The sequence below is a fragment of the Anser brachyrhynchus genome, assembly GCF_964034855.1.
Source record: "Anser brachyrhynchus genome assembly, chromosome: 2".
Lineage (NCBI taxonomy): Eukaryota > Metazoa > Chordata > Aves > Anseriformes > Anatidae > Anser > Anser brachyrhynchus.
In genome coordinates, this window is record NC_137695.1 from 82,672,675 (window position 1) to 82,700,626 (window position 27,952).

General features: G+C 44.6%; 1 protein-coding gene across 3 annotated transcripts in view; it reads right to left on the reverse strand.

Moving 5' to 3' along the window:
- Positions 1–228: 228 nt before the first annotated feature.
- The window catches only part of SLC22A23 (solute carrier family 22 member 23), a 98,119-nt gene continuing 70,395 nt past the window's right edge, over positions 229–27,952 (reverse strand). Inside the window, exons 5-11 of one of the 3 annotated variants that reach the window (XM_080582755.1) lie at positions 26,403–26,530; positions 21,065–21,154; positions 15,500–15,602; positions 13,268–13,500; positions 10,721–10,753; positions 9,072–9,195; positions 229–4,530 (exon numbers count right to left, since the gene is read on the reverse strand). In XM_080582755.1, coding sequence (XP_080438881.1) covers positions 4,173–4,530; positions 9,072–9,195; positions 10,721–10,753; positions 13,268–13,500; positions 15,500–15,602; positions 21,065–21,154; positions 26,403–26,530 — 1,069 coding nt within the window. In that variant the 3' untranslated portion in view covers positions 229–4,172. Of the gene's footprint in view, positions 4,531–9,071; positions 9,196–10,720; positions 10,754–13,267; positions 13,501–15,499; positions 15,603–18,177; positions 18,255–21,064; positions 21,155–26,402; positions 26,531–27,952 lie in introns of those variants that run through there. The other 2 variants (XM_080582756.1, XM_080582757.1) reach the window with 2 other exon arrangements.

Below are 27,952 nucleotides of genomic sequence, written 5' to 3' on the forward strand. Positions count from 1 at the left end.
TGCAAGTAGTAAAAAGCAGCTGGTGGAGGAGATCTGAATTTATACAGCCCAGGAAGTAGAGTCAACTGTTCTTCCGTAACTGAATGTAAAGGATAATTAGTTGCAAATCAGTGTGTTGATTTAATTAGCCTGATTAAAAATCAGTTCATTCTGTTTTAGAGGAGCGTAGGACTCTGTTGAGGGCTCACCAAAAATCACGGTGAGGGAGACAGACCAAGGAAAACAAACTGATGGGACAACATCCTTTTATTCTGTACATTTACATACAAAGTTTTTCAGTAGGTACAACAGATGTAACATCATGCAGACATTTAGCTTGTAAGACTGTTTTCAGTACTCAATTTAAGCTTGTGCTATGAGGAAGCACCACCAGACTATTCATGTTCAAAACATACAGTAATACGATTCTTTAAAACTTCATCAGAAACCAAAATGGGGAGGGAACTCTCACCCACTAGACATTACACACTGTTACCCCTTTCCCAAAACGTTTTACACAATACATTTAAAATGAGGTTTGTCATTTTTCTTTAAAAAAAACTTACAGTGGGGGAGATCATCCCACACTTAATAGCGTTGTCTTATGTGCCAGCTACAGGCGCAACTTGACTTGACATTCACAGAGTTCATTTAATGGCACTTCTGCTTCCAATTTGGTGACCTTTAGTGTTTGGCTCCAGGAAGTGGCAACAGTTAAGCAAAATACTTCCATGAAAAAAAAAAACAACAAACAAACAAAAAACACAAAACAAACAAACAAAAAGAAACAGAAAAAAAAGCAGGCTCACCAAAACTGCAAGGTAAATCAGACAGAACCCTTTCAGAGTTGCCACAAAACACCCCCAAACAGATGACAGCTTTCCCCACTGTCGTTATCTGTTTGCAGTATGTCTGGCAACAAAAGCATCGCAGAAATCTTAAAAGGAAAGAAAACCAGATCAAGCATAATGTCACTTTCACACTTTTGTTTGAAGCAACAAAGAAGGAAGAAAGCCCTTAAATGCTAAACCAAAAGAGAGAAGAAAAATCCACAGATGGACTTAAGAGGTTACCGAAGGTTCACAGAAAAAGACCGACATGGACAGGACCGCTCTGAGGGCTTCCTCTGCTGTGGTGGCCAGAAACGGCCGTCAGAGGAAAGCAGTTCCCGGTGATGGCTACAGAGGAGAGACGATGGAGGAGCCGACGGCCTGGCTGGCGTGCAGAGCACTGTCCTGACGCAGAGCTCGGTGAACAGCCAGGCATTTAATTTCTGCCCTGCTGCCACACTGAGCCGCCTGTCCCCTCCTCAGAGAGCTCTCCCACACTTAAAAGCTTTTCAGCTGTGCGTGTGTGTGTAGAAACAAAAGAACAAAAACCAAACAGAAGGAAACAGTTGTTCAACTTTTCAGCAAGATAAGCTACCGATTTTGTGTTTTATTGTCATGACAGAGGCGGAGGGCCAGACCAGCACAAGAAGTTGGAGCTCCCCACATTGCAGGAGATCAGTACCTGGTTTCAGACCAAAAAAAAAAAAAAAGCAGCAAATTGAGTCAATTTCATAAGAAATTATTAAAAAAAAAAAAAAGAAAAAAAGCCAAGTGTTCCTGTCACCTAGTGTGTTTATTATATAAACGTTGATATGTTTAAACAACCATTCTCTTCCCTGGGCCCGCCTGTCGTCAGAGAGCAAACACCAGAATAGGAAACGATAAAGCGCTGTGGACAACAGCACACCGGGACCGCTAGCCGTGCTGGAAGCGGCCAGTTCAGTAGGCTTGTGAATGGGTCACTAGAGCCGTACTGCAGCTTGAGTGCACACGCACAGAGACCTTTTCCTCCTCCGTTAAGACCTGTTCTGCTCCGCCGGTTTTCCTTGTGAACCCTCCTTTTTTCCCCCCAATGTGTGTGGCTTGCCACAAGCATCTGATATCGAAGGCAAAAGGTATTGCACGAATTTGGCACGTGGATACTGCGTGGACTTGAAAGGCCTTGTTTGTTTGTTTTTTTAGGTGAGCACGGATCACGGAAGTCTCAGCACAGAACAGAAAGAGGGAAATGGCCGCTCTCAAGCTGGGCAATAAAACCGAAGTGTAACAAGCAAGCCTAGCAAAGGTGAAAAAACAGTAGGGTAACTTTGGGCAAAATTACCATCAACTGGTCCAGTGTTTCTTACCGGGCTCAGGAAGAACCCAAATGTCCACATCCTCTGTACAAAAATTAGCAGCTTTAGGACAACATCGCTATTCCGAACACGACAGTCTCTGTCGCTTCTGCAGGTCTGCCTGTCCTCCTGTGCTTGGCACCGTCTGAGACGTGCTACGTACCTCAGCACCCGCCCAGGAGCATCTCTCTGATTTACTGGGGACTGTAAGAGGACATTGGCAGCCTAACGGAGGATGGAAATTGTTAGGTACAGTAGTTAGTAGACAATATATATATACAGCAAAGGAGCAAGGGGCAGGGCGGGTAGAGGAGGAAAGTGCAAATGAGCGCTTCCCATGCTTGTGAACGAAAGTTTTACATCAAACATAGTGGCAATCATATGGACACGCAATACAACATCGACATCCTGCTGCTCTGTTTGTTCAAATGTCCGCACTACTGAGCAATCACAAATGGATGGCCTGAGTGAAAAAGGAAAAGAGGGAGGGAGAGGAGGGAGGTTAACTACAGTGCAAGAAAGCTGTTCGTTCACAAAGTCCTTGCACTGAACAAGATCCTCACAGTCATCACACGGTGAGAACCGAAAGCCAATGGCCAAAGCAAAGAGTTGGTTTGGGGACTGGAGGAGAGAAGTCAAGTGGCCATTATCAAAGTACCATCTGTACAATACACGAAAAATCGTGTGTTCGTTTTGCTTATCATAGAGTGGGATCGATCCAATTTTACTTTTTTTTTTTTTTAGCTGAAAAAAAATATCCTACAAGAGCAGTTGGGGAAGGAGGGAAATACAGGTGAGTTCACCATGTATTCTTGGGTCAGAACCAGAAACCATCTCTAAAAGACCCAAGACGGCCAACAACAAACCTTAAATCGTTATTCACAGGTTATCAATTCATTCCTTTCTGACAGTCACTTAAAAGTTTTGTCCACTTAAATAGGTAACAAAAACTCTGGTTCTAAAAACAGGCAGGGCAATACCAGGTTGCTCATTTCCCAGGAGAGGGAATCCTAGCTGTGCTGCCTTTGGAAATAAAAAGTACAGACCATAGCCAATGCTCCTTATTTTTTGTCCCTGCTGGTTTATGCTCTTCTCCTGGAGCTGTCAATCACAGATTCTAGACCTCCTGGTAATTAAAGCCACTCTTGACAAAACTAATTTTTGCATCATTGGTCAAATCATTTACATCATCTACATTAGTATTAAACACCAGCAGGAACAGTCTAAAATGTATTAATGGAATCTTAAAATGCATAAGGCTGATTCTCATTGAAAAATCAGCTTGTTTGGGTAGGATTTTCTTCACTGCATTCGATGAGGAAAAGAAAATTAACTTTTAAATGCACATGGGCTATAAAAAGAAACACAACCTGCCTAAAATGCAGTCAGAGTTTGAGTCACAACAGGTTTTGCTTTGATTCTTTTTTTTTTTTTGGTGTATACAAACACAGCAGGCAACCTGGGCGCTTGGACTTTCTAGACAGGCAGAACAACATTGCACAAGTCTAAATATCAGTCAATTCAACTTTGCAGTGATACCTCCTTCCTTTAAAGAAACACAAAAAGGAAACAAAAAAACAACCCCCCCCATGGTTTCTTTCTTGGAATGGCTGCACCTCTTATTATAAGATGGCTTCGTTTTTGTGATCTATGAAAGGAAAAGGAAATAAAGTGCTTCTTGAGAACAAATCAAAATAAATATATGTATTTAATGGCAGGAAAAAAAGAGTTCTGAAGGGCTACCTCCAGCCAGGTCTTTTCTCAGATGAGTTATTTTCCCCCATAATTTTTTTCAAGAGCAATCTGCACAACGGTTGACAATTCCTACAAGTCGCTTTAGCAGCAGAGTTGAATCCTCCCAAGAGTGCGTCTGCTCCGTCACTGGTTTGTAAAACCTGTGCAAAACACCTTTGCCCAAAGGTCTGCTCTTCCTGCACAACAGCATCAAATAAAATACAAAAGAAAGAGGAGAAGGTAAAACAAAAGGGGAAAAGAAAAAAAAAAAAGGAGAAAATCCACCCAGTTACAGTTACATAGACTTCATCCCGTTGGCAGTGGTGTTCTCAGAGATGCCATCGCTCACAGCCGCCGAGTCATGGAGGCCCGAGTAGTCCTTGAGTTCAGAGTTTGTCAGGAGCAGGGGCTGCTCCCCCTTCTTGTGCGGCAGGAGGGGCTGCCGGGTGTAGTGCTCCCCGTCCGGGATGTTCTCGGGCAGGTTCTGGTTCTTGCTCTCCGGCAGCAGCAGGATGCAGATGATGCAGATGAGCGTACAGCAGGCGAAGATGACGTGGTGGAGGAAGTAGCCTTTCTGGTTGTGCAGCTCCATGATGGGGGCGGTCAGGCGGCCGAAGCCCGCGCTGGCCAGCACCAGCCCCAGCCCGCCTCCCCTGCAAACACAACGGAGGTGAGAGCCCGGCCCTGCGCTGGAAAAACACCCAAATGCCTTGGGACCCCAGACTATCCTGTTTGGCAAGTGACTTTGGCACCTGGGCTCTGAAATCTCTGAGGCAAACCTGCTTTGCTCACGGCTTTCATGCTGCGCGATTGCCCCCGGAGGGAGTTGCTTTGCTGTTGTAGATCATCACTGCCCGTGTGCTGCTGTGTGTGTGGAAAATAGCTGCACTCACCCAAGTATCTTTTCACACCCATGTAACTGCACCCACTTAAGGAGAAGTGTCAGGTGTGAATACGTAGACAGCCCTCTAAAATATTCCCATTTCCACGTGTTCTCACATTCAGCAAGGGAAAACCGGATTTTGCTTAGCATCCAGCTTAGACAAGACGCACCAAGAAGCAGTAAGTGCGGAAGTCAATTCTGGCTGCCTGTGAAGTACCTGGCACCAACTGCCAGCAGAGGCATGAGATCAGACTTCACAGACCACTGCCTTGATCTGCTATACCAAACACTGAGCGCTGAAACACTTTCCCTGTAAGACATGTTGAGGCTGGAACCTCCCAACACACTGATGCTGTACCAGCATGCATCATTTTCAGAAAAAAAAGATAACGTAGCTAGTGCTCAGAACAGGAGAACAAGTCAAGAGTTTGAGATTCACTTCTGAGACCTCCTCTTGACTAACTGTAGGAGCTCAGGTAGGTCCCACACTTTGCTCTTGCTTTTCTTGTGTATTTGCATACCACACCAAGGGGCAACTAAAAGGTTAACCCTGGTAAAATGCTTAAGTTGTAAATAGGGAGCTTTATAAAAATATTCTTTATGGTGCAAATTCATTAAATGTAACATTCATTAAATGTAACATGCCAGTATATTGGCATCATAAATACAAGCACACCAAAAAAAGAGAGTGAACACACATTAAAGCTTAAAGAAAAAACCAAGTGTGAGTGACCTCTTCCCCCATCCCATCACAGGAATGGAAATGCTTGCACAAGCTGGATCCTGTGCTCTTTCTTGGCAGTGGGTTACGCAAGCAGCCCCCCTCGCAGTGCCTTCCCTTCTCCTCTGATGCCTTTCCAAGCCCTGAGCATGCAGGACTGTCCCACCCGATGACCCCGCAAACAGTGACAGAGATGTGATTTTGTTAACGATAACCGGGCCTCGCAGAAGACAGCTGCAGAAAGCAAACTGCTTTAAACGAACTGCCTGAGAAACTTTCACCGACTGCTGAGCATACAAGAAATCACCGCACTATGAGCCTGTGACTGACTGATTCTCTCAGCTACCCATCATGTTAAAGCTGATCTTCACTCAATCCTTTTCAAAATACACCATTTCCTACTTGATAAAGTGCAGCAAGTATAATTTTCAAAAAAAAAAAAACCCACATGCTCTTAGGACACTGAGTGGATCAAAAAATCATTTTTGTACCTTTTAATTCCCTGGACTTGGTAAAGCACCTCTCACAGATAACAGCGATTTCCCCCAATATTGCAAACGCCCTCATTAAAACCTTGCCAGCTTTCCGATGGCAATTTGGAAGCCCAGCTGAATGCACCCCTTGTGCGACTGGCCTCCTTGCAGCTTCATTAATATGCTCACACGAGTGATCAGCAGGACTCGCCCCTTAAGCACAGAAGACTGGCTCATTCACATCAGCGCTTGCTACGGCTAAACTGCATCTCAACAACCGAGGGGGACCCGAGGTGAGTTTTAAAAGCAGCTGTGGAAGGATATCAAAGGAACTGGAAGGAAGCAGGGAAAAGGCAACAACAAAGTCAGCTCTGTCATTATGGGGCAAGCAGCTTCACTTTCAGAGGAGAAAAAGAGTTTTTCCACATCATGTCAGTAATTAGAGCAGGCGTTACTTTATCCACTGCCCTCAGAACCTGGCAGGAGAAGGACTGAAAATATATGATGGTGTGCCTCCTAGAAGAGTGTTTTTTTTTTTTTTTTTTTAGTATAATGTTTGACTATACTGCAAATACTAGGAGAAAAAAAAAGCTGGAAACACCCAGAAGAGGGAAGCAGTGCTGCCACTAGGGAGCAGACGGAGCTCACGCTGCCTTCGCAGCAGCCACCAGGCAGCTCGGCAGCCGATGCTCTGTCCTGACGAGGCCTGTGTCCAAAATGCTGTCCTCAGAAAGGCCACCCTGAGCTCCGGGGAAGGCTTCCTCTTGCCGACTGCTGCAGTGTCTTTCACAATAGTGACATCCTCTCTGATGTCCTTCACTTGAGCCAGGCTGAACCTACGAGGAGGGACTCACCCTTCTCAGTGCTGCTTGGAGCAGAGCAATTTTAATGCTATTTTGGGCTGGCCATTTGTCCACCTTGAGCACACAGGTTGGCACGTGGCATGGCTGAGAGTACCACTGAGCCTGAGAACCGCTCGGGTTGGAGGCGGCTTTGGGAGAGGACCTGGTCCATCCCCCTGCACAGAACAGGGTCAATGCTGACCTCAGGACCGGCTGCTTATTGGGGCTTTGTCCTCTCAGCTCGGCCACTTCTTAAAGTCAGTCCCTGAAACCTCCCCACAGTTTTTCCCTGCCTTTTCCTGTGGGAACTTGTGGACCAGATCTCTTTTCCACTTGTCAGTAACCCAGCACGCAGAGGACAGGGAGGACACCATGCTCTCCTCAGCCCGTTCCTACGTTAGCAGCCGTGCAACCCGCAGTGGCGTTCTCATCAAGATTATTAGAGAAGGATTACTAGAGCCATTTGGAGCTCAAATTCCACGTTTGGAAGACCCTGGTCAGGGAAACCTCAGAGGCAGCCCCAGTTTTCTCTACCTGTCTTTTCCTTTTGGCTCCTCAAGATTCAGCCAAAAGCACAGTAGAGCAGTCTGCAACACCAAGAGGCACCAGAGGTGGTATTTTGGAAAAAAGGTGATGAGGTAGTGGCCACAGCCCACCAGAATGAGAGACACAGACAGCTTAGCCACACCTCAGCCCGAGATGTGTTTATGAACTGTCCTGAGAGCCACCTCCTAATTACAGCCCTGAGGGGATGTTACCAAGAGGTTTTGCAGCGGCAGGACAGACCACAAAACGCTGCAGTGTCATCATCCCTATTTATAAATGGGGACCCTGAGGCACACCCAGCTATTGTCACTTGCCTGGTGTCACCCAGCAGACTTGGGGGAAGCAGAACTTCAGTTCCCAGCCAGGATTTTGTCCCCTTCCCTGTAACAACATCAGCGATTTAAGGAAAAAGCCTGCTAAGTTCACACTGCACATCTGACCCTGCTCAGCAGATTCTCTTCTGGTTGACTCTGCCAACTCCTTATCTCTACGCCTTTCAGAGACAAGCAGAAAATTAAAGAGGCATAAAAAGACCAAACTGACTGACACGCATGTAAGTAAATAGCTGTTAGTGTTTTGGGCTGCTGTACAATCTCCACAACGCTCACACTTTCCCTTCCCTGTAGAAATAACGTTATCTGCAAAACACATTCACTAAGTCAGATAACTTTGAAGAAAAGGCCATAGATCAAGGAGTCTGGCTGTTCATCTGACACTTCTGCTGTAATAGCTTTGCAAAGTTATTGAAAAAACATGTAATTGGGGGCGGGGAGCAAAAAATATCCTCTTCCCTCTGCTGTCTCTCCCTCCCACCCCTATGGCCTACATTCCTACGAAATTCAATGGGAGTTAGGGTGGACTCCTGAATCGCTGTGGCATTGCTGAAAGCATAATCCAGAACACACAAGCACAGCCCTCGTGCTGTGAAAGATAACAGTGAATAAATAAAATGGTACAAAAACCAGACAACACAGTTTGTGGAAAGCTCTCCAGAGAAGATCAGCCGCCTGGCTTCTGCTGTTGCCCAGCATGTAAGCGCTGCTCTTCACAAAAACTTTGAGCCTCTGGGTGCAAACAGAAAAATGACGAAGAGGTAGAGTGCAAGTCTGTAGTAAAGGCAAAACACACCGGTGCTGTAAGAGATGTGATCGCAGGTCCTCAGAGCACCTATACACACCAGCAGCATTTAAGACTGCATGTTGCAACACCTCCTGTCCACTGAGGCACTCCTATAGCTGCATTAGCTTACCCTGTGGAGGCAGAGAGCAGACTGCAGCCATGTCCTTCTCTGCACACTGATGTTAATTTATCTTCTAATACCAAGCTGTAGGCTCGCAGGTACAGCTTGTACAAATCCAACAGGGCAAGCGAATTAACAAAATGGTTCAACTACATGATCTGGTTCAGATGAGTACTTTAGACCGTACCTCACTGTGAACAAATGCAATTCACAAGATGACTGGCCTGCCGAAAATCACCATGATGGGATACGAGGTGGCGCCATCTGAAACAAAGCCCCTCTGTCCTCAGCTAGGCACTTACTTATGCAGACTGTCTGCAGTGACACCAGATTAAGAAGTGGCCCAGAAATTGCCGTGTGGTCTCTAATTATGGGAGATCCCCCACCCCACCCCACCCCACCCAATGCATTAAGTTACACAGCCAGTTACCAAGAAAACGAGTTCAATTTATTCTCTGCCCTTTACAAAGGGGAACTCTGATGTCTCACCTTATTACTGTCGGTGTGATTTCAGCACAGAAGAATACGCTGAGACTTCCAACAGCATGCGAAGAAAACATACCCACAATGGAAAATGCAGTAGAGAATTTGTCTTTGACGCTGTCACTCATACCTGTCAAGACAAGCATGTGCACGAAAAGTGAGAATGAGGCAAAATCGACAAGAAAGAAAAGAAGAAAACAGGTCTATGTTACTCATTCTACCTAAACAAGAAAATTTGAGTCACTTTTGTAATACTAATTTAAAACTGGTATTTATAAAATTCTTTCCCAAGCACCCAAGACACAAACATACATGAAAAAAATCATAATGTCATGCCCCAAAATGGCAGCGATCTCTGAATTATTTGTGCCCAGCCACAGCAAAAAAGGTAAAACACAAGGAAAAAAAAAAGAAACTGCACATCTTTGGGCAGCCTTTTAGGCACCAGACACTTCCCTCCCACATTTGACAGACAAGCGGAGGCAGGCGGCGTTCGTCGAGTTGCCAAACGTCTGGTACAGCTTGGTGGCTTGGGCACTGGCGAGGCTTACAGGACAAGCGGGGAGAGAAATAGAAGTGCTCCCATCTCCCTGATAATTTCCTGCAAACGGTGGGTCTGCAAACTCAGCTGCAAGCTTGGCAGCCTTCACCCAACAGCTCTGTGTGAGCAACGGTGGTGCCAAGGAGGGCGAAGCACCCCGTCAGTCCCTGCCTCCAACAAAAGGCTGCTTGCTCAGTAGTTGCACGGCTGAATGGCAGCAAGGCTTCCGTGAGAGAACGGCATCAATCATGCACGGGGAGAAAACCCAGCATGTCTAAACACAGGTAAAGAAAATAGTCTCCTGGCCGTGACAAGGTGATACCCCTCACTCGACTTCTGCTCGCCGTCTTTTGCAGGCCGGGGAGGGAAATCCTATCCAAGCTCATGTGGTCCCTCCTGGCCACATGAAGACCACATAGCTCTGCTTGCAGAGACCACTGGGCCCCAGGAGGGGAGCACATCGTGCTGTGGGCAAGCCCTGGAGCTCAACAGCCAGCACCCACCACCATTCCATCGCAGACAGGGATGTGATCGCAGTGCCTTGCGAACCAGGGGTCTGCGAGGCTCCCTGGTGCTTCTTGCAGCGCTGACCCCACGGGGACTGGGGACTGCTGGGCAGAACAGGCCTCAGAAAAGCCAGGCAAGGACGGTCTGTTCAGTCAGGTACAGAAGGGTAGCACTGTTCCCCTGCAGCCTGTCACTGCATTGCTATGACAGTACTTCAGGCTGGGATGTGGTGCCGGGGGAAATACCTTCTAAAACGCCTAAGTCCCCTTCTCACAAGTGACTTTGGTACCTCAGACTGTTATTGAAAACATCACACTGGGGATGTTTCATCTGAGATATGGGCTTTCTGAGAAAGCACTGCCCCACGTCTAATAACCACCCCTGGGGGACCTCTGCACCCTCTCCTCACATGCTGACACAGCCAGGTTCATGCTGTGTGGAGAGGACGCTACATCGAGAGACTGCATACACAAATACACCTCCTTATGAGTGCGGTCCCGAGGCTCAGCATGGAAGTGAGCTTTCTCCCTGCACCCCTCTGTGGCAGCAGCTACACGCTGGGGCCTTTGGCCACGGTTTCGGATCTACCCGCGTTTGCAAACCATACCTGAGTCTGGAAGCTGACTGTATTTTCCAATCACTGTGTCCAAGACCACGGAAGTTAGAGTAAGACAAAAATAAGAAAGAAAGGGAGAGAAAACAAGAACACACTGTCGTTATTTACCCAAAGGAAAAAGGAAAAGGTAATCCCCACATGCCTCCCCCAGCCCCCATGCACTCCTCCTTTCCATGGCATGACTGGCCCGATGCAACGTGCTGTTTGCAGCCAGAGGACTGAATGCTAATGAGACTGTGATAATAAACGCGAAGGCACGGCATTTTTAAGGGACCCAGAATTACCGCTGGGCTTAACACAAAGGCCTCTTTGTTGTTAATGAAGGGGGAGAAGAGAAACTGCCCTCGTCCCGCAGCCCCAAGGGGATGGCCAACAGAGGCTGCGGTCTGAGAGCAAAACTCTCGGCATCGGCATCGTGGTGGCGGTGGGAGACCTCCGCTGCTCCGTGCTGGAGCACTCCTCTCTCTCTCTCTCTCTCTCTCCCCCTCCTTCTCCAATTCTGATTTCATTAGCATAATTTGGGTGTAATTAGCAAAAGTGAAACACGTACGAGGCTGTAACAGACTTCGTACTCAGCAGGGTCACTGCTTCTCTCCAAACATTGTCTAGCTCTTTTGGGGAAGAAGGGGGGGGTATGGTCTAGAGTAGGAGGAGACAAGCTGCTCTGAATCTAAAGGCTGCCTTTTCCCCTGCTCTTTTCACGCAGGAATGGGGAAAGGAGAGCAGGGACAGCCCACAGGAACAGGGCATTTGGGGATGTCTATGTGCCAAAATAGCAGAAAACACCTAGGGCCATAGCTGTTTTCAGACTGAGCACCTTTGCTCACAAAACCATCTACATCCACCATGGAAAATGTAGCGATTCTTACCTCCTCACCATTTTGTTGTTGAAAAACTGAAAACGAATTTTAGTGGCTCTGGTGTACTCTCTCTCCACTAACCAACTAGATGTTTATTACCTCAGCAACCTCAAACAAACATCTGATGTCCTCAAAAAACCAGGATGAATTTATTATAGAGACCCTGATGGACACCACCACCAGAACCTGGAGTTTTGGGACAACGTGCACACGCAGTGTGCACCTGCATGTGAATTGTTACAGACTTTCAAGGGACTAGGCATGAGATGGGGACAGGGGCACTTCTCCCCTTTCAGCTGGCACTGTTGTACATGGTAAACGTGTTCAAAGGAAATGTAAACATCTGTGCCAAGCTGGGAGCAAACACATGCAACTTTGGAGCTTCTTCAGTGTCATGAAAGAGATTCCCTGTTCCCGCCTCCCACTTCCGCAAGCAGTGCGTACACTAAAGGTTAACTTCGCAAATACGTTCAGGAAACATGGTCTGTAAATATAGGCAACATTTGCTGGCTCAGGGCTACCCCCTCAGCATGCGGGAATGTAAAATTTTTTCCATCCTCAATGCAAAAGGCCTCTCTCATTAAAGCTCTGAAATCATTTCTAAACTTAGAAATGGAAAACAGCAACAACCAGTGTTCTGGTGTTTGTCTCGTATCCAGTTTGTCCAGAAGCACGTCTCTCAATCCCCTTCCCCTTCCCTGGGGTGAGGTTTCACAGGACAGGGATCCGCTGGCTGGCAGCTGCAAGCGTGGCAGGCACATCTCACCTTCCCTCTGCTTCCACGCCTCTCTGACCCATCACACCCCGTTTGCTCCATCAACAGAAAGTTAACTCTTGGAAATACGATTTTAAAAAAAATGGAGAGGGAACATTTCTGTAACAGTTTTAATAGCTGAAGCAGCTCCACGTGCCAGAGAAATGCCACAACCCCTGAAGGAGGGGGTGGGACACTCTTGCTTTTGGCAGGAACAACCTCTCCGAGAAGTTGCGTCACCTCATGAAATCACATCTATACGTGAACATGGACCTTACATACATGCCACAGTAAAAGCAGGGTCTCCCAGCTGTGCGTTTCCCTGCTACCTGCATATTTATTCTAAGTATTGAGATGCTCAGGGCAGGCAGGGGACACATATCCATTGCTTTAACTTCTGCTTGTTTTAGAAGCAATTTGGGAAGCAGACTCAAATGGGAAGGTTTTTCCTTCCCAACCCCTACTCATCTCTTTCCCCAGAGGGTATTTCACTGAAATAAGAGTAGTTTGTTTGTTTGTTTTTACGTGACAGAACTAGAAGCAGCACCAACACTCAGCAAGCTTCGCCACTGGGACTCATCCAGAACACGATGCTTCTTCTTAATGAATCTAAGGCAACAAGTGTTTGGGGAATCCTTCAAATGAATTCAGCTGCTTAAACTACGCAGGTGTACTTGTACTGCATGTCAAACCTGAGAAAGGGAGAGGAATAATATTCCCTGGACCCTTGTCTTCGGTTTTCTTTGTGACCCCTGGAATCAACTGAAGCTGCACATTTTCCATGAATTTCCATGAACATTTTCCGTGAATTCTCCAAACATGTTAAAATCAATTCTCCCCTCCCGTAAGAAAAAAAAAAAAGGGGGAGTGGCAACAAATTTTCTTCCAAAACTTGACTCTCTTTTGACAGTGAATCTCACTTACAGTTGAGAAGGCCCAGCTGCAGAAGCGACGCCAGAGCTGTAAGGATCATGAAGAGCAGGAGTCCTCCTCTCCTCCCCAGAAACCCAACCACGGGGCACATGGCCAGGCAGGATGCCAAGGCGATCCCAGCCATGGTATAGTAGTCCGCATAGAAGTTGTGGGTGATCGTCATCTTTGCCTCGTGCCCCATCATGCTTTTTGCGAAACAGTGGTGTATGCCGTAACCAGTCAGCCTAGGGAAAGAGGAAAGGGAAAGAGGAAACTGCTGAAAAGGTAGCCACATACTGCAACGTCGTTCAAGGTAGAAACAAGTTAATGTGGGAAGCATTTCTGCTGTAGGAATATAACACTTCATGCAAAAAGACACTCATCTCAAATTAGACTTCTAGGTGCTACGGTAAAGATAAGCAATGAATAAAAGAAAAAAAACCAAACTATTCAACCAGAGATTTGCAGTCTAGTGACTTAATTTGCACAGCTTTTGCTCAGGATATGAGCAGCGTTATAAGGACTCCCAGTGTGAGACTGGTTTTCCCAATGCATTTTGGAACTCCTCTTTCTCAACAAGGGCATCGTGCTGCTCCCAATACATCCACTGACGGCAACAACTGACCTGTGTGCTTGGACAGCAAAACACAGCACAATACAAATGCCTCTTCCTGGAAGACCCTCCTGACCATGGCATTTGGTCATACTGAGAATTGAATCTCACTGCCCAAATTAGGCTGTTACAACTGAAAGCCCCTCAGAAATGTGTATTTGAAGCCACATGTCATGCTGCAATGATTAGTACTACTATGAAACAAGAAACCCTAATTCAATCTACATATTTATACCTCACTTCAGAGCAACATCTCCCCTTCTTTTAAATGTTTCTTCATGATGCCTAGCATTTAGACCATACAAACCTGCTACAAGCTCACATCAAGCTAACTGTACCTCACAAAGCTGCAGCTGCAGACTCAGGTCCCCAAAAACGAATGGCAGGTGCATTACACCAATACATCCCCATCCTCCTGAACATCAGGAATTTGAAGCACTTGTCAGTTTAAGCTGGATATTAATGTAAGCACAGGAACAGTTGGGGAATACACAGTCACTGAGTGTATGTATGGCAGCACAGTGCCTGGGGAATTTCTCTGGCAATCTTGTGAATCAATGCCATAGTTCTAGAATATCCTCCCCAATATCAAACACTTCCCCTTGACAAAAAATAGGAGAAAAAAAAAGCAATAGCACAAGTACTTGCTGTTACACGAAAATGTCATTTGCTTTGGATACCTGGATTATAACTGACTCCTCCTCCAAGTAAGAGGAGGACTGAGTGACCAGAGTGCATCTTCTCTTTTGTACATGAAAATAGCTTTGCTGAAGTTATTTAGGCCGTGACCAACAAGCCAAATTAACGTATCATCTGTGCTTGCTCCCCTGCCTGCTTGCCTTTGAACCAGTCAATTATCTTGGTTTTCCTAGCAGGTCAGAACATTTGCTTTTAAAACTAAATACATTTATCTCCCTCCATGCCTCATCACTCCCTGCGAAATGTTCCTTCTCCATGCTCCACAGTGCAAAAATTCAGCACAGCCCCATGCTAGAGGAACAACAAAATTAAATAGTTTTTTTTCCACCCCATAAAGACAAACCCGAAAGCTATTTTCTTCAACACATATCTGCTTCGCACTGTTTGGATGGCAAACAGCCTCCACATGCTATTGCCAGAAGCCACTCCGTGGGCTGCCTAGTGCTGGGTTATGGAATTTCCAAATACGCGTTATTAGAAAGGGTAAGGGAGAAGGGGAGAATTCCCCCATATTTCACAAATAGAGTTAATGCTGGCTGCTAAAGCTGCCAGCTCAGCCCAAGACAAAAACACTGTTTCAGAACAAAGCCGCACACTGCCAGGCCTAGAAGAGGTGTGCCAGCAGCAGGTGTTTGCAAAGGTAAGCACGTAGCAGCACGTGGCCGTGTGAGGCCTGCCAGAGCACCGGTGGTAGCACTGCACTTGCAGCGTGATGCTTGGAAAGACACACGGCGCTGCTGCCTGAAACAGCCAACCATTTCCTCCACGTTCACCGTACGAAACAGCTCCCTGCAACAGCTGGTGCTTTTCCAGTGTCATTTATCAGACACCCTGGAAAATTTATAGTTTTAAGGGTCTCATATTGGGAAAAAGAGGTGGCCCCCATCACTTCCCGTTGTTGCTCTCAGTTCAGAACCCCCCCAGATACTTACGAGTTCACACACAGTACCACAATGTTTTTCCACAGGTTCCTGGTCCCCACCACCTTGACAATGCAGACTTTCTTCGGTCTCCTGGCGATCTCCTTTTCCAGTTCTGAAACAAACCAAAATTAGTCTTTCAGAGGGGACAAGGAGAAGGAACAGCTTAGCCTGTGAACTACAGATATTCTCAGGGATGTTGTGGAGAGCAGGACACTTCTGATTACACTAACACAAGCTATTAAAGGAGCTAAACAACCTGCCTGAAGTCCACTCCAGGTTTCCCTCTTCTTCCAAGCTTCCCGCAGCAACCACCTCCTGAGGGCTGAAGAGCTGCCCAGGAGTTCCCTCAGATATCACACCTTCCTCCAAGCCAAAACATTTATGTAAGGAGGAGGCAGCGGGGAATTTGGTCCCAACAAATGTGATGCAAACGTCCTGAAGAGCTTCAGGGCTCTGCTGGCTTCCAAACCCTCACAGGCAGCACCCTGCTGGTGCAGGACCACTCTCAAGGAGGGTCCCTGAGGTCTGCTCCAAGACCTGTCACATTTCTGCAAATCTGAAAAACCATTGGAAAGGACTGGAAGTCAAACCCAGTGTGTGGGGGAATCATCTGAGGTGTTTTTTTTCCTGAAACCTGGATTTAAACAAGGAGGCTAGAGCCTACTTCCCAAATATCACCAGCTCAGAGGCCAAGCGTGAAGGCACGCTGACTGAACCCCTGTCCCCAAGCTGCAGGATCAGTGGGACAGCCGCAGGGGCATGAAGCCCGCTGCAAGCAGAAGAAGCTGGAGCTATAAAGCAGTACCACAAAACCGATGCCTTCCAGAAGCGCAAACTAGGGCTGTTTTTTAGAGCAAAGACTTCTACTGCTGCTTTCTGGACTGTTCCGAGGTGGCAGCAGGGCTCTGTTTTGCACCCTGCATCCGTTCCCTCTGTGTGCAGGCAATTAGCCCAGTGTCCTCAGTTGCCTGCCCTGGCCTCTGCTTTACTCCACTGATCAGTGATCCCTTTAACAGATGCAAGATGGGAAAAAAAAACAACAAATAAAAGCAAGCCGTTGGGGAAAATTAGATAAATCAGCCCTAATTTACAAACAAAACAAAAACCACATTTGCTGTTATTGGAAAGCAGTATCATAAAAATAATAAACCAAAGAAATACTATTTAGATGCAAATAGTTGTCCTACACTACTCACAGGTCACTCCTGGTCGCCTATCTGGAGTAACTACAGGGAATGTTTTTGAGAAAAGGAATGAAGGGTATTTTATATTAATGATTGTATTTAAGCAGCATGTTACCCAACTAGTCTCCTTGCTACCTAGTAATATCCATTCTCCCTACCATCTGTGCAGCGTGAAGCCCACAAAATCATAAAAGCAGAGCCGCAGCAAAAGAGGAAATTGGTCAAATTAATGTTTGCACTACAGGAGCACTCAGCAGGCTCAGCAACGGATCATGGCTATATTAAAGAAAAAAAGGCAATAAAAATGATGGAACCTAATCTCAAAGAGCAAGGTCAAAATGATTTTTGTAGCAAGATTTTGGAAAGGATTAAGTGGGAACAAACTAATTCAGAAAAACAACAGCAGACAGATAAAACAGAGTTGTAAAGTCTATAATTGAGCCCAAGCCAAGCCTTCTGCAGTGAAAAAGTCACACAAAGCAGTAGGAAAAGCACAAGGTTTTGAAAAGCTTTCCAGAGGATGACTGCTTATTAATTCAGCTCAAGGGAAACAATGAAAATCACTGCCCAAACAACCCACGTTTTATAGACTTCACGTGGACATAAGGTTTCACTCTCAAACTGTTTAAACATGACCAGATCTGGACTTCCATAGGAAAGCACCTCATCAGAAGGCTGTAGCTGATGCCATGTTCTTAGAACTTAGAACTGATGCCAGTTCTTAGAACTTCCTCATTTGCGGCGTTTGTATTTCTCAGAATAATTTTTATTTATTTATTTAGGAGAGGAAAAAGTGGATTTTATTGTCAACGTGCTTTTTTGAGCCACAACTTAGTTAAATGAAATTAAGTGAAGCAACACTTTACTTAGCTACACTTCTTTTAGGAACCGAATGGTACTTTACCCTCCAGTCCTGCTTTGTTCACACATCAGCAGTTGCTACGATCCCTATCTATGGTATTTACCATCACATAACCTTCTGACGTGCACTCAGGCCCCCTTTAAACACTTCTTATAGATCAGTCCTTCCAAACTAATTCCTGTTACTGTTTTTCACCAGCTGCTGTTCTGCCCTCACACAACAGACAGCCCGTGCATCACATGAACCAGCAAACGTGTCCCCTGGTTCAGCAGGATCCTACAGGAGGGAATTGTACCCCTTCCTTCTCCACCCTTCCTCAGGCAGCAGCAGACCCTTGCCTCCAATCTGTCAGGGGTTATACTCTACGAGTACATAGTGTTACGATATAAAGTGTCCCAAAAAAGATTCCAGATGTAGTTGCATTACAAGGATTTATATATATACATATATATAATGTTTTCTATGTATAATATGTATATAAAACATATATATTATACAGCTTCCAACTTTACACCAAAGAAAGGAAATAACACCTGCCTTTACTGAGCGCCTTCTGGCTCTACCAGTTATCTTTCCCCCCTTCTTTAATTTGTTAAAACTCCAAATCTAGGCACAGGTCACTTGCTTCAGATGAAGCACTCCCTAAGTCTCCAAATTCATAAATCTTCCTGATGACCTTCTCCATCCTTTATTTCTATATACACAGCAGTCAGATGTTCTGAAAACAAACAAACAAACCCACACCAAAATCAATCATCTACAGTCAATCATTTACAGTAATCAAAATATTCAGATTGCAACAAATACGGTATGTGACTTGGAAAAAAAAAAAACACCACCTCATCAGCTACAGCCCTGGCTCTTATTTCAGCCGCCTGCTGTCTTTGGGGTAGCTGGCTTTTTGTGTAAGGACCTGCACTGCCTGACTGCAAGGGGCCGTCAGAGCAGCAGCCAAGCCTCGGCAGTTCCTCTGCTATCTGAATGCCACAGGTCAATGTTAAGATCTTAAAAGAGAAGTCAAGCCAATGCCCATCAGAAAATCACGTGGTAGCAAACTCTGTCAGTTACTGGAATAACACCAGGAAAATTCCCCTTCCCCAAACCTATTTGAATTTGCACTGAAGTCACCAGTTCAGAGGGAATTTGCATTAAACATTTCGGTTCTGACTGATTTACCAGAAGGGTGAGTGTGGAAAATAAAAATAAAAATAAAAAAACGCCATTTTTACCCATGTACTCAGAGGCCCATTACGAGTTTTCCCATACTCCAGAGCCCACACACACTCTAGGCTTCCTATTCAGGGACTCAGTAGGAGAACTGTCAACAAGCTAACTCTTCATGTCTCAGTGGAAATTAAAGCTATTCTCTGGGATATTGTGAACGTCTCACAGGGAGGGAAACCCCATCAGCTTCCAGTTCCCAGTGCTGCTGGATTCTCGTGGGATCCTCTCCATTTCAGAACCACGGCTTTCAAAATCATAAAGTACGTCTAAAGTCTTCAGATGAAGCCACCCACCCCTGCATCACTTGGCAAAATAGACAAAGCTCAAATCAAGCCTCCGAAAAAGGATGTCCAAAGTGACAAGTGTCCTGTGGTGATGGACTTCTGCTGGATTTTTCCGGCTGCTGAGCATTACTGCCAGTAGCTCTTTGAACATGAAAAGAGGCACTGTCAGTCCCCAGAGCACAACAGCTCTGCAGCAGGAGACGGACAGGGCTGAAATGCTGAGCTGAAGCAACCTGCTCACAGCCACGCTGAGCTACAGATGCACAGCTCTATTGATAACTTCCAGGATTTCTGTCTCCGTGAATTCCCTTTGTGCTCACTTTTTTTTTTTTATCATCGAGGGCAAATAGCCTTGTATATATACATATATATTTTTTTGAAAAGCTTAATGTTGAAGGAATATTGAAGGCTATCAGCTCACATACAGAAATTGTTGGTAGCTAAAGAGCTGACTGATGGGCAGACAGCAGTAAGAGGTAGAAGAATGGAAATCACAGCAGGATGGCAGGAGGTTCTGGTAGGGTGACTTGTCTAGTTCTCAAAAAGTAAATAAATCTGGTTTAATAACCTCACTAGGGAGTTTGGCACAAAGCTCAGGAATGTGTCAGTGAAGTTTGCTAGTGACACTGAGGCACTACCAGCAGGACAGCACGGAAATGGGACAACAGAGAGAACTGGATGAGCCTGAGATCATATGTGGCAAAAGCAAGTTGAAAATGAAAAACACAACTCAGCAAATCAAGAGAAATGCTTCTGCTGGAAAAAAAAAGCTTTTAACAAAAACTGGGGTGCAGCTGGCCATATGCTACTTGATCACTAACAACTACACGGCACCAGTCTGTTGTGTTCATGAACTATTTTCAGTTCAGACAATGAAATACAGGGGATTTTTTTTTTTTTTTTTTTACAGTTCTGCTCATCACTATTTGAGAAACTAAAGGTATTGAACTAGAGAGATGGAGGAGAACTTCAGTACAGTGAAGAAACAGGGCTGCTACCTGCTAACACAGTATGGGAAAAGAGAATTAAGAGAAAGACAGTTGCAGAACAGGAGCAAGTGGGAAGGAAAAAAAAGACAGAACCTGGACAGCTACAGTACATTTGACCTGAATGGTAAAATGTACCCTAGCACAAGAGTGATTTGGATTAGGTAGTGGCTTTCCAACAAAAACATGGGACAAAAACGCTAACAACACGTAAGATGAAGGTCAGTTCATCAGAACAACTAGGTAACTCAGTGAATACAATCTCAAAGGGCTGATTGCAATAATTTGTTTCAATCCTGTATTTCTAATTACATTCAAAAACAGACGGCAAAAATCCGGTTTGGATTTTTGGAACATACGGTTGCCATTGCAATCGTCAGTTGCTCACATACATTATGATACAGCACGTCATTAGATGATCACGTAAGTTTTCCCTCCCAGAATGCTTGCTGCAGTCAGCAAATGGGCAGCTATTAATGATGTCTCTACCTTTCTCATTCAACATGTGCCCCTCTGCCTTATTACCCAAACCTCACAGTGAATGCAAAAATCATAGGTTTCCTCAGAGACTTTCCTACAGTGCTGTCAGAGTATTCACGTGCTTCATAAATATCAGTGAAATCATCTCCACTGCTTTCTCGCATGATTATTCCTACTTTGCAAGGCAGGGAGATAAAGTAGAGAGGAATTGTGTCCAGAATGAGAAAAAACGTGCAGTGATTTTAGGAGCATAGCCTGAGGAATGTGAGCTCTGGGTTGCCCAGAATCCTCTGCATGTAACGCTCACTGTAGGTGTTGATATAAAAGCTCCACTTTTCTGCAAAGCAAGCCCCAGAATTACATGCTAGAGACAGACACTGAAGAAGCTGTGATTGGTGACAACACTGGAAGAGCCTGATTGCAGGGAATTTTCCATCGTTGTACAAAAACATCCCTGGTGGACACAGGGTACAGCTCTTCTGGAGGTATTCAGCTTCATTTCCCCAAGACTGTCCTCTTTCCTTCTGCAACCCCTTGCCTCATTCACTACACACCTTCCAAATTCTGCAACAAATGAGGAACAGACAACAGCTTCATTTCCACAGCATCGTCCATCCTATGCACTGATTCGTCCATCCTATGCCCTGTGGAAAAAATAGGTTGTAATCATGCTATTAAAGGCTCTACAATCATGCCTTCACACTAGGAGGCCAAGCAAGGGTTCCCCAGGCAACCCGACTTTTTGCATCTCTGAGAGCATTACTTGTCAACATTTATATTTCTCTAACATTACCAACATTCAAAAAAAACCACCAAAGAATACCTCAAATGTCATCGTGTGTTACTGTATCTGGGCCATCACGTTTTAGATACCTACACACGCATTACTGCTATCTGCTGCTATCTAGCTGAAGCCAAAGAGGAAATCTCAGCAGAGAGCAAGCAAGCTGGGCAGCACAGAGAGTCGAGGCACACGTTTTAGAGGTGGATATCACAGGAGAAGGATGCCAAGATTGAATCCTTGGGCGTGACGGCTTGTTCTGAAGGAAGGAGGAAGCAAATGGTCACAGTGCCTTTGGTCTCCATGCTCTACCTCTCCCCTTTCCTTTCTCTACAGCCATTAATCTACCCCGGTCCTTGTTGCCTCTGCCCAAACTATTTTTATGCTTTGTCCCCACAACTCTCTTCATTCTCCTTATTTTGTCTGCTCTCCACCACCAGTCCCTCTTCTTGCTCTCCTCTTCCGCTTGGTTCCCGAGGTCTCCTCTCCTTGCCCCTCACATCCACACCAGGCTCACCCATCCTCGCCCTTCTCTGTGCACGTGGGCTGTGAGAGTGCCAGAAGCACCAGGGTTTCCTCCAGCCCTCCATGTCCAGCTCCTGCTCAAAGTCAGTCAAGCTTAAATAGAAGCTGACCACCACTACTACTTCATTTTTTATTTTATAGTATATTTGGCTTTTCCCAGTGGCACCAAAATGCACATCCTTGGTAGAGTGCTGCTTTCTTTCCCTGTCCCCTCCAAACCCTGCAGCTGTCAGAGGTCACTGCTGTCCTCGCCAGGGATATAGCCAGTGCATGCATGAGCTCCTCTTCCATTTCCGTACATCTAGCCAGCAGAAGAGGACTTACCCTGGCCAGTCTTAGTCTTGATGCTCACTATTAAATGATCAAGAAACGGGATCCTATAAAGGAACACATCCAGCAGGTTTGCACAAAGTAGCATCCCATGGTGCTACTTGTGTTATGGGGCCAGGGAACTTGCTTTCTTTCTTTAGCTAGTACACCTGGCTCTTCACCCATCCCAATCTTTGTTTTGACACAGCAGCATAGTTATAGCTGTGACGATCTAAGGGCATGATCAAAGGTTTGTAGGGAGAGTTAATCTCTCCCATTATGGAAAGAGACTGACTCAGACATAAAGCCTTTTCACCCTTCCTTTTGTTATTTACTTAATGAAAAAAACAGCATGCAAGTGTGTAGATCCAAGCCTCACAATTAGGAAAAATAAAAATATGCAGCAAAACAAAATAGAAAACTAACTTATGTACAAAAATAAAAGTGATGGCAGCACGTTGCTCAGAAGCAAGAAAGGTGAACAATCATATTTTAAAAATTCAAATAAAATCCCCTGAAAACCACAGCTTTCCTAACTGCAACTAAGACATATGCACACACGCAATATTTGTCTCCACAGTACTCCTTCTTTCTCTCCACAAAGGGTTCTGCTCTTTAAAATATTGGCATACATTTGGATGCTTGATCTTTGCTAGCCACTTTTGTAATTATGTCAATATTATTCCTCTGTGCTGTAAAACTATTTTTGTGCCTGCTTCCACTGTCTGGTTCTACCTTGGAAAGCAACGTCTATATATCCTCTGTGTCCACAGGAGTGTTCTGGTTTGTGTTTTCACCTAGAGCTGAGCAAAGAAGCGATTTTGTTATTCTGCCCAGTCAAGCAGTCATTTTTTCTGCCAAGGAACAGCTGAAACATCACTGACCAAAGGTGAAGATGGGGAAAACCACACCAGGATGGGCTTCTATGGAAGCATCAAGGCTGACACCCAGATAATTGCTGCTACGGCTTCCCAAGCTGTGCATTCCCAAACGCAGTGATGGGCTAGATATGGGTACAGCAGAGACCAGCTTGCAGCAGGTGATCTGTCCCAGCCAACAAACCAACCCTGAAAAAGGTGAAGAAAAAACACGCACCCTACCAAAATAACAAAAACCAGCTAATGTACGACACAGCTTTAAAAAGGTGTTGGGACAGTTGGTGCTTGGGGATTTCCAATTCCCCTAAATACTCTGAAGAGTAAACTCTCTGCTTCCTTAGCATTTACTTCACTCAGCTAAAAACAACTGTCCCATAGCTACACGGGAACATGTGTTTGTTCCTTGTTTCACAGGAGAACAGGGAAGAGATGGGGAGGTTTTAGAAGAACCTGGTAGTGAAAAACCTCTACTAAATTAATATTATCAAAATATTTAATTTGCTCATGACTGAAGCTGACTTTTTTGGACAATGGGAATTGAATGTGTTTGACATAATTTGTCAACAAAGCTCACCAAGCCTGTTTTATAAGTGACATTTCAATATGCAGTTGGATAACAATATTTATTTTGTTGTAAAAATGAATTTAAACTTCTGTCGCTAAAGGAGGGCAAAGCGTTGAGCCAGCTAGTAAAATTTTGAGACTTAAGAGTGTTTATAGATGCTTTAACCAGGTCAAATTAGTACACCTACTTTTCTTAAGTGTTAAAGAAGAAAGTGCAACCGCATAAAACCAAAAATCTCACAATGGCAAACTGTTCCTACCAAAAATCAGAAGATCTACCAATTGCCTCAAATGTGTGCATACATCTCCCGTAACGATCTGTTACGTAGCATACACTGATTTGACTGATACACGTGAGTAGAGGTTTCCAGCTGGAAGGGACTCTATCGGAACAGCGTACCGTTCACAGCTTAACACACTGAGTACCTCAGCCACGCAAGGCTGTTATGACTAATATTAGATGGCAACACAATGGGCCTCAACTAAAGCGAAACAGTTTCCAGCCTTCTGAGATGGAAAGCACAGAACAAAACAAATCACAAACAAACAAAACCAAACAACCCTTCACTCGGATAGGAAAGCTCCACAATGGATTCAAGCGGAAATAGGGGATATCTGCATCAGGCTGAATAGCATCCTTTCTCACACAAGAACACCAGCTTTTTGCCCATTCCCCGCTACAGCAATTATGTATATGCAATTATGACACACAAAAGCAGAAATATGTTTTCTTCTGCTTACAGACCCACTGAGACACATACGTCCTGTAGTTTGATCATATTTTTCATTCAGGATTTCTGCTTTTTTCCTGTCCTCACTCAAACAATCAATGCTCCCATGCACCCAGAAGAAGAATGCCCTTCCAAAATCTTTAGTTAAGCTCATTTCATCCATTTGATACTGCTTCATTTTTCTCTCCCTACAAAAATAAAGCAATGCTCCAGAGCTGGGTTAGAAAAGCCTTACCATGTAGGGCTGCAGAGAGAGTTTAAAAAAGACAAAGCCAAAAAGGAAAAAAAAAATACAAAACCAACCCTACCTCACACCACAAAACAAATCCAGCATCAGCAAGGAGGCAGAACTGAGCATGTTCTGTATCATATGTAGAAAGGTTGCAAAAGGTAACGTACAACTGCTATGTCTAAATATATTTGCAGGCAGATAGTCCATAGCATCAAGACGTGTAATAACACTGTTTTCCACATGAAAGGGAGTCCGTCCTTAAACAGGAGTGTGCCCCTTCCACGAAACTACTGGAAAAAGTAATCAGTCACAAGTAATAGTCATAAAACCATTTTGATACTTAGCATTCCTCCATGGACAATATAATTATAAATGGCTTAAGTAAATCCCTCTAGCACCGAGTTACATCTTCACAATTTCCCTTAAAGGAAACTCAGGTAATTATTTTTTTCCCTTAAAAATAAATTTTATTTTGTCTGTAAATTCAATAAACTGACTAGCTAAGAAAGGCCAAATTTAGAGCTGGTTAGACAGCTTGAGCTGTCTCCAAATCCAATGGTGAGACATTTCATTGCCTCAGAAACAAGTTTTTTCCAAGATTGTTCATTTACTCTGGGAAAGATCTGCAAAAAGGAGACAGTGATGGAGATCACTGAATTAACGGCTGCTCCGTACCCTTGAGCTTTTCAGAGCTTTACCAGAAAAAATGTCATTTACATTGCAGAGCCATGCTACGTTAGATGCAGATCCAGGAAACCCCTGACATAAAATTCACATGCAAACATGATAATTAACACAAGTCTGCCAGCTGTACCAGAAATACCATACCATTGGCCTTGGTATCAATACCAAGATGAAACACAGACACAAACTGGACTTTTCCCTAGTCCCATCAGTTTTTAAGCATGTTATTGATAAAGACTGCTTCATTCACGATGAACTGATTTTAACAGTTAAGGTTTTTCCATTCTGGATGCAGTCTACCCCAGGGCTGATTGATACCTTTAGCAAGGACTGACCTGAGCTACTTCAGAGAACCTTTACAGCAAATAACAGCCAAGTTCAGAGAGAGCACAGGTGTGGGGGTGATGTACCCCTCCAGCCCCCAGAATCATGGTAGGTAGGGTATGAAAAACTGCAAAAAACACCCTAAAACATTTCCACTCTTTCCTGACTAGTAGGTAGCCTGATACAGACTGCAGGGGACACTGTAAAAATGGTATCTGTGGGCACTGTCAAGCCTGTGAGGAAGAGGAGGAAGAGGAGGAGGAGGAGGAGGAGGAGGAGGAGGAGGAGCTCTGAACCCAAAACTGCCCTCTACTGCTGTCACCAGCAGGACCCCGAGCCCCCAGGACAGCATCGTTCAGATGCTACAGGAGCAAAAAGCAAAATGCCTCCTGCAGTAAGGGTTTAAAGAGAAACTGGGATGTGATTTAGGTCTGCCACGGGAGTGGTGTTTTAGAAATTGTGGCTTGAGCGCTGTCACTTCTCCCAACCAACAAAACAAGCGCTGCGTGATGGGCAGGATCCCAACCAGAAGCTTCCTGCAAAAAGTTTCCAGAGGCGTGCTGAGCTGATGGCGCGCTCTGCAGCCATCGTAAAATTATTCAAGAGATGTCCCTAAAAGCACACGGCACTGCCAGGTGAGACGGTAATTGCTAAGACTGTTCAACAGGCTGAGCAATGTTAAACACGGTGCTGGAGTTTGGAGCAGTTTTTTGAGAAAAAAAATGAATGAGCGAATGAATAGGATGGTTTTGCAGGCGGTAAATAGATGATTTAATTCTGGACAGCAACGCCATGCGCAGCCTTTAGAGAAGAGCAAGCGATTTCATCCGAGCAGCCAGACTCATGGTTGCCTGTCCTACTCACCGGGCACCACTCCTTTGATGTCGCTTTCCGTGTTCATCCTGTTCTTGCGAGTGAGCTGAAAGATAAGTTCCTTGGACGCCTCAAACTGCTGCGTAGCCATCAGCCACCGGAGGGACTCTGGGAAAATACTTCAGAGATGGAAAACACGTTAGGGTCACTTTCTTTTTAGAAAGCATCTCCCAGTTTGTTGAATTAACAAGGATGACGTTTCTCCTCAGTGCAAAAGATATTGCTTTATTTCATCATCTGGAATCTGACAAATTTGTGCAATTTCTAGGAAGTTTCTAGAAATTTTTTCAAGTTCTGGCAGAGAAAAAAGTGATAGCGATTAGCTGCTCATTTAAATATGTATGAGCAATATTACTATTTTCAAAAAGCAGAAAAAAGACTTGTAAAATTAATAAAAAAAGGCTCAGAATATGGAAACCAGTGACATTCACTTTTACACTGATTGACAAATGATACAGGAACCATCCTATCACCTTGAAATAGGACGTATTAGAATTTTATAACATATTAGAGGAGTTCTGCCTACTAATACCATTGTGAACGAGCAGGGAGAAGGAGGAAGCACTGCATGCAATAGACATTTGCTGCCAGGCAGGGAATAAATGAGTCGTGCAGTTAACGCAGGATAATTCAGGCCACAGTAGGAAAATTTCTGACAGAAGTGATTTGAATTCTCTTGTAAAGATGGAGAGAGGAAAGAATTACTTTCTAGGATTATAATGGAACAGCTTTTTTTTTTTTAAATGTTTAAACATCCAGAATATCTCCCTCATACACAGATTTTAAGGCATTCTTTTATACAGGTCAGTATCGTGTATGCGCCAGACATCATGCGGTTGCTACTACAAAAGTTTCCCCTAGTGAAGACAACATTATGCTAATTGAGTTGCCTTAAAAGCATACACATAAAGAATGTTATAAAATAAAGAAGTTTACTTTTCATCTGCTTGTTTTCTTCCAATGCTGACGTTCACCTGATTCTTCAGTGTAATTAACCATTATTCACTGTTTTTTTCCAGGTAAGTTCATTTTATTTTCATACAAAACCAAAATAAATACGTAGATGTTAAACAAAAAAGCCCCACACTTGCATCAATACAGATACTTTCAGACTTGACTATAAGCATATTTTCTTTGTTATTTAGGCCTCGTTTTCACTCATCTTCTAAGAGACCTTCCTAAGAACAAATTTTAAAACTAACTTTTAACTTCAAATATACAATAAACCGCAATTTTCCTTCACAAAGTGCCAATCCTCGCTGCGGATGCTGCCTCAGTTCTTGTACTTTTAAGCAGTGGTGCAGTCAATTGCACTATTAGGGTGCTACCTTTAAGGGCTGATGCAATTTGGACTTCATCCTTAGCAAGAAATTCATCCTTGACAGAGAAAAAAATATATATACAGTGTGTGTGCACACATATATATTTATACATGCACATATTTATACATGCACACACATATATACATGTAAACAATTATATTAAAAAAGAAGGAAGTCAGGCAGCCTGCAATCCAAATGCTATTTGTCCTGTTATCCAAA